Source organism: Taeniopygia guttata, chromosome 5 (assembly GCF_048771995.1).
Source record: "Taeniopygia guttata chromosome 5, bTaeGut7.mat, whole genome shotgun sequence".
Taxonomy (NCBI): Eukaryota; Metazoa; Chordata; class Aves; order Passeriformes; family Estrildidae; genus Taeniopygia; species Taeniopygia guttata.
This window is the reverse complement of record NC_133030.1, coordinates 22,132,434-22,139,868: the sequence shown is the minus strand read 5'-3', so window position 1 is coordinate 22,139,868 and position 7,435 is coordinate 22,132,434. Positions and strand designations below refer to the sequence as shown.

Here is a 7,435-nt window from a genome sequence, read left to right as displayed (position 1 = left end):
CCCCACTGGGGTGCTATTGCACCCACTAGCTGCAAACCTTTCATTCTGGAAACCAAAAATTAGTATCTTGCCATCTGTCCCTTCAGTATGTAGTATGGAATCTGTTCCTCTACAAAAGTAATCTCTGTTCCCTGTCAAGCCCAGTGGAAGAAGTGTTTATACATTTGCATTTTTCACTGTGCAATATTCTGCTTACAAACCAAGGGAGATGGAAATAAGGATGGGATGTGACAGAGGCAGTGATGGGGAAAGACCATAGATTAGTGATGCCCCGGATCCAGATGTGCTGGAAGCCACACAAAGCAAAGAGAGGACGTTCTCTCTTACAAAGAAGACTTATTTAAATCCCTTAAAAAGTGAAAGACAGCTTGCAAAGGCGACGGTCCGTATCGCTGCGGTAGATCCTTCACTTCCCGTTCCCGCAGGCTGAAAGTAGCGCGTTTACAGCAAAATTCCACAGCAGAGTTTTGCACTGAGAGCAGAAAACGCCCCGGGTGGAGAGGCAGGGGCAGGACCGCAGACCGAGAGCTTCCCTGTCCGTGTCCCCGTCCTGTCCGTGTCCCCGGCCCCGCCCCGGTGACGGGCCCGTGATGGCGGCGGGCGGAGCGCGGCGGCGCTGCCGGCGCCAAGATGGCGGCGCTGCGGGACGGGGACTTCGCGGTGCTGCAGATCCTGCTGAAGGTGAGCGGGGCCGGGCCGCGGGGCGCGGAGCCGCCGCTGCCGGGCCGCGGCTGAGCGCCCCCGCTTTGCTCCCCGCCAGGCGCCGTCCAAGGACGCGGTGCGGCAGCTGTGCCAGGAGAGCTTCTCCAGCGCGCCCGCCGCGCTCGGCCCGCTGGCGCAGCGCGCCTGCCCCGGGCTCGCCGTCAGCGCCGAGGAAGCGGAGCAGGTAGGGCCGGGCGGGGAACGAGCGGGGCCTCGGGAGGGTGCGGGGCTGCAGCGACCCTCGCCCGCGGCAGAAGGGAACGGGCCGAGGCTGCGAGCCGGGGCGCGGTGTGGAGCTCGGCCCCATCCTGCTAACACTGTCCAGTGTGAGTCTCGCAGCATAACCTTTGTCTCCTGGCTAAAAGGCCCGTCCTATACTGTATGTGATGCTTTTCAACCCAGCCCCTTCTCTCGCCTCCTGACAGCTGGTGTCTGCTTTGCACAAGCTCACCAGGCACGTGGTGTACCGCGGCTTGACCAGTGCAGAAGACATCCTCTGTCTCTTCCCAGAAAACTTCCACCAAAATCTGAAAAACCTCTTGACTAAGATAATCTTGGAGAATATGTAAGTGCTATCCACCTGCCATTTGCTTCCAGCTGAAGATTTAAAGCCTGTGTATGTGGTTTGATACGTGAATAGTTGACAACATGAGTCTTGTTTCTGTAAATGGCCAATAAAACACAGCCATGGGAACACAGAGTTTTCTCATGACTTCTGAAATGGATGTGGGCCACATTCCCGATGCAAAGCCCCTTTTATTTTAACAGCTGTGTGGTGAAAAAATGCTACTGTTGATGATAAAACTTAGAAGGCTGGATTTCAGCTCTAGAAGATCTAGGTAGTATCCAGATATCCATCCACTTGTTACCGTGGCTCAGGTGCAGCAGCACTGTATGTGATAGAGCATACATGAGGTGGTGGCAGAGGAGGGTAGTTCTGCTTGCACATCTCAATGCTTGGAGCCCATTGCTTTAATAAAACCAGGGAGGAAGGTGTGGGCTTTAAATGAGCTGCCCTTCCAGAAGAACCCATGGCTGGTTACCAGTTTGCCTGCCATTACCAACCAACAGTCCCAGCCTTTCCATGGCACTCAGTAACACAGGCAGTCTCTGTCTCCTGCTTACTTCTGCTGACCCTTCAGTCAGGGATAAGCCATCTAAATGCTTACCTTTTTTTTTTTTTTTTTTTTTCCTCAAAGCACTGTTGATACTGTTTTCTCCATTTTTTCACAGCTCTGCTTGGAGGAATGAAGCACAAGCCAGTCAGAGTAAGTAGTAATCTCAGGAATGAGATTGTGTGCTAGGAAATAATGGATTACCTTAGTATTGTATTTATGAAGTATCTGACATGCATTGCATAGGGACCGAGGCAGTGGTCCGAGGCAGACATTCCAACAGACTGATCTGTGTTAACATAAAAAAGTGAATGGTTTCCTGCCCCTCCCAAGCCACCAGCAATCAGTCTTTGCAAATTAACATACAAAGCTTAACAGATGTATTTTGTGTTGTTGCAAATGCTGCCAAGTGCTGGCCCTAACAGACTGTGAACTGGAATTTGTTCCAAAAGCAGGAGCAAGGCAGCCAGTTGTGCACTGCCCCCTGGAGCTCTGTGCAAGGAAGCAGCAGGAGCAGGGAGAGAGAGCCTTTCCCCAGACAGAAAAAAAATTCAGTTCGACAATAAAGCGCAGAGAGGAAGCGACTTGAGTGTCTGTAGTCAGTAGGAAGGCTGGCAATCAGCCCCTGAGGAAGACACTAAGCATCTTATAATAGGCAGAATCCAGACAGGCTGCAATTGTCTACTGAGACAGCTCTTTTCTTAGCAGCCAAGTGAGACCGGTCTTTCTTTCCTTGGCTGGGCCCAAGAGGTCTCCAGCTGAGCTTCTGATGTCAGTTATTGCACCTGTTAAATGGTTCTGTTAGGCTGCATGTAATTCGGATGATATTTGAAATATTTTTAAAGCATGTGAAGATTGCAGTTTGTCAGTACATTTGGTGTACTGCAGGATGCTTTGATTGGGGAACTTGAAATAACATGTTTTATATTGCTAGATTTTACGAGCTTTCCTGAGGGCTTTCTCACCAGTTTCAGAGCAGAATAATAAGCATGCAGGTGCCAGAGCAACTCATGATGAAACGCTAGTTGAGCGTAGCAGGCAGCAAGGCAGGGCATAAAGATGTGGAGAAGACATCTTACTGCTCTCCTTCTTCCAGCTGCTTTGGTAATTTACCTCTGCTTCTTGCACTGAACTATCATTGCATGTAATGATGGGAGAACTCTTTTTGCCCTTCCAGAGTCATGAGGAGGTCTTCACAGACTGGCTTATTCCAGAGTAAAATGATGGGAAACCACATAGTAGGAACCAAACTTGTATGCTTCCCAGGGCACTTGTATGCTTTCCCAGTGGAAAGACCTATGCATGGTGGTAGTCAGGTTGCAGGGTCTGGTATCATCATGTGCTGCTTAGCCTAACAGAGCCATTTTTTAATCCCCCAGTCTCCCTGCCTCGGCTGGTGGACATGGACTGGAGGGTGGACATCAAGACATCTTCAGACAGCATCGTAAGAATGGCAGTCCCTACCTGCCTGCTGCAGTTAAAGGTAATGGCAGTGGCTGTGAAAGGACTGAAATAATGAAGTCCAACACAGTACTTGCTAGGGAAAACCAGTTCAGAGAGGCATCTGGTGCTTGTCTCGTGCCTGGTGGGCCATTAGACTTTCTCAGAGATGATACCTGAAATGCCACAGAGCATGGAAGTGGTTTCTCTGATGAAAGCTCTCTTGCACAGAAGTTTTGTGTGCATGAGGGTGTGAGAAGTCACCATGTTTGTTCCTAGTCACCATTGTTTTCTACAGGAAAAAAAGAAGATAAATCATGAAGCCACCATCCTTAAATTCTAAGAACTCCATCAGCAAGTTTAGCTGACTTCATTAGTTGGGAAATTACTTGAGATTGCTAATAACTTCCTTCACTGGCTACATCTATCATTTGGGGAGTATACCTAACTTTCTGCCTGTGTTCTGCAGAGTTTTGGATCCCCCCAACCAATAAAAATCAGATGAGTGGGATTCAGAGGAGGAATTAAAATCTGATTTCTGGCCGGGGGGTTGGGGTTAATGTGGTATCTATGTGGTATCTGCTGAGATGCTTTTGATACAGATGTGGCTTCCTGCCACAGCTATCTTCAAAATATCCCAATACTCATGGCAGTAGATGCTCACTTGCACTCTGTCAATGGGAGTGCGCTTCACTAGTGAGGCACAGCTTAGAAAATCTGCCATGGTTCTTCAGGATGGAGCTGGATTCCAAATTCAGACCGTTTTGTTTAATCTATGTATTAAGTGCTGACTTTTGTAGTGGCTCTGGAAAAACACATAAATGAATTTTTCATACAACTAACATCTGCATTCCTACTTTAAGATTCAGGAAGATGCTGCCTTATGTGGAAATAATCCTGTTGTTTCTGCACTGACTGTGGAACTGAGCAAAGAAACCCTGGACACTATGTTAGAAGGCCTGGGAAGGATTCGGGACCAACTTTCTGCTGTTGCAAACAAATGAATGCTCAAGGGCATGGATTCCAGCAGCAAAGAAGGGAAGTATTCTCTACCTACAGCTGTCACAAGTTGCAGCCTAGTGTAACAGTTGTCTGTTTCAGCAAAAAAAAACTAAAGAGGTTTCTTTCTTGAATTAATGAGATGGCTTTTCAAAAGCTAACACTCAAATACTCATTTGGTTGGATGCCAAAAAATGGTTTCCTATTATGTTGTTGAACAAAAGCTGTTCACTGTTTCAGAAGAGGATTTCAGGGCTCAGAGCCTGGCTTAATTACAAGGGTCATAACTGGAAACAGCAAATAGCTGCAGCCAATGAAGCAAGTTCTATCTCTGTCCTGAAATGAGAATCTGAAAGGCTCAAGCTGGGTAATGGGCTGCCTTCCAACAAAAGGAGGCTGCTTCTCTCTGGGATGTGCATGTACTGAGGTTCTTGCTGGATGTAGCACTCTCTCCCTCTCAATGAAGCACACAGATTGTTATTACAGGATGATGTACTGAAATAGGGCAGTTATGCTACAACACATTCCCTTCTGATCAGCTTCATAGCACCATTTGCAAAATGACTGTTCTGAACATCTTTAGCAGAACTAATTTCCTCCTTCTGTTTGAAAAGTAAAAAAGGAGTTCAGGTAATTCATGTTTGGGGTTTATTGGACTCAGGGCTTTGTCTTTGCTGCACAAAAACCAAACTGGGAGAAAAAACAATTGAAGGCTGTTTTCTGCGCTGTAGGAAACCCCTCTGTGGCAATATGTGCCTGTACTTCTTCAGAGTGTTCTGTTGTTTGTGTAAATCTTCATTTAATTAAAGAATGAACTCCTAATTGATTTTGTGAATCCTTTTCAGTCTGAAAAAGATGTTGTCCTCGGTTACCTCAGCCTCTTTGTGATGGTGCCAAGTTTCTAGGCTGGTTTAATGGATGTTCATGTTTATTGCTGAAGAAGGATCTTATGTTTCCTATTCAAATTGATTAATGTTTTAAACTTCCTTCTCTTCATTGTAATACAGTTTCAGGGCACCTTTTTCCATGGGCATCACCTCTATATAATATTAGAGGTGATTCTTCTTTCTGATGAGCTTCTGTAGAAGTCTGTATCCAAATGTATTTATGGCAAAATTCAACCTTCCCTACAATACTGGGCTCTCCTTCAAGACACAAATCATTGTTTGTTGTGTTTGGAAACACAAAATCATTTAACAAGTATGCATAAACCACAAGAACTTTGTAAATTAATTCTACATATCTCCCCAAAATTCAGGCTAGAGCATAAGTGTAAGTGAAGGCTGTGCCTTTAAAAGATAATGGTGAAATGCAGCTCATGCATCAAGATGAACTGTGTCAAGTCCCTTGTTAATGTCTTGAGCAAAGATTATAATGTTTAGTATGGTATCAAGGCAAACTGGTACATCTCAATGGAGGAGATGGATATTTGCAAATATGTTCTGTAAGATTCAAGTTTAAAAACATCTCTTAACAGAGTACTTCAGTTTGAGGAAATTTTGTTGCCTTTACAGCCTAGCCTAAAAAAAACATAAAAACAGATAGTTTATACAGTAGTGTTTTAGAAGGTAAGAATCACTGAGGAGGTATATAATTCAGGATGAAGTACTGTAGTGTTAGAGGAGCTGAGGAAGTCAAAACAGAGGAAATCCTTGAGGTAAATACTGAAGTTGTAGTCAAAATGTAGGGTCCAATGCAACGAAGAACTGTTATTCTCATGTAAAACAATTACACAGCTATAGAATAGTTGTAAAGTAAGATTTTTTTTAAAACTGAAAAAGCTTTTCTGGTGGTGGAGTGGAGCTTTCTGCAGATAGCTAAAAGTTGCTTGTGGAGTCTTAACAAAAAGGAGTGTGCCCACTGGACCAGAGATATGCCAAGCATCTGGTGACTTCAAGGGGTAGATGTCAAGTCATTCTGCAAGACGACACTGGTATTTTCTAGCCAAATATTTAGGATGCTGTGAGAGCTTGCCTTCAAATATTTGCCTAAATTGTTAGGTATTTTATTGTGGACTCTTGCCTCCTTAGCCAGAAGAGCTGAGACTGCTCAGAAAAAGGTATATAAAACAAAAGAGGCTGAGTAGGACTATCATTACCCAGACAGCAGGAGAACTTCACAATAAAGTCCTTTTTATGGAGACTGCTACACAGGAAGAGAATAAATTGCCTGCTACTGCAGGCAATCATATGTGATCTTCCTCATAAAATTACTGCTCTCTTAAAATGAGTTAGATTTTCATCTTCCCTCCACATATTGCTGCTATTTGATAGGGCTAGCCTAAAAGATGATGTATTCATCTCTGCTCTGTTACCAGTTTGTTACTGTGCCAACAGTGTCCTCTTTTGCTTACTTCTTTCTTGCCTTTCCATTTTTCCATGCTATTTAAGCAGTAAAGTCTCTCTGCAATAATGACTAAGCCTTGTAAGCTCTAAATTCTGTGCCTTTCAGAATTGCACTGGCCATTCTTCACTTAACTGTTTGCATCTCCCTTGAATGGGGTCATCACCACAAGTGTTTCTGGAGGACTGTCCAAGGACATTACTAAAGAATGAACTGTCATAGTATGTGAATCACCTGAATGAACTCCTGCCAGGAAACCACAAGCCTTCATTGTGAAGTGGAGCTTAAAAGCTCCGTCCTCATTCCAGTGTTTGAGACATAGAAAATTCATTTTCTACATGTGTACTTGTTAATGGTGATAATTCAGTTACAGTAAGCAAAACAGTGATAAATTTATTTGTAAAACACAGTATGCAAGTTAAATTCAAATTGTGATTTCAACAATCAGACATTGTGTTGAATCTGTGTCAAAGTTTTGAAAAAGCATTACAAACATTAAAGCCTACTTTGTATTATTCAAAACAATACAAACAATGCTACCTTTTATTGCAAGAAAATGTGCACTTTAAGGTGTTCAGACTAAAAATTGTGCAGGTGTGATTGAGAGCAAGAAAAACTTAGAAAGAAAACGCCTTTAAGATTCCTAGCTTCTACTTCAATTACTGATCTTTAAACACTGGTTTAAAACAGTAGAAGATCTTCTAAGACTCATGATGGTTTGGTAAAAATATAATAATTACTCTATATTTTAGTTTTGAGTTTAATACATGAAATTTATATATTCAAGCTCTTCTGAAACTAACATCTATACAAAGTTTTTGCTTTGTTTATAACTG

The 7,435-nt window shown here is 43.8% G+C and overlaps 1 protein-coding gene across 1 annotated transcript; it reads left to right on the top strand.

Moving 5' to 3' along the window:
* Positions 1 to 578: 578 nt before the first annotated feature.
* Positions 579 to 5,078, top strand: COMMD9 (COMM domain containing 9). The gene is given in 6 exon segments (NM_001245259.1): positions 579 to 681; positions 761 to 886; positions 1,128 to 1,267; positions 1,936 to 1,970; positions 3,197 to 3,300; positions 4,121 to 5,078. Coding segments are annotated over 6 exon segments (597 nt in total). The 5' UTR covers positions 579 to 630; the 3' UTR covers positions 4,262 to 5,078.
* Positions 5,079 to 7,435: the final 2,357 nt, after the last annotated feature.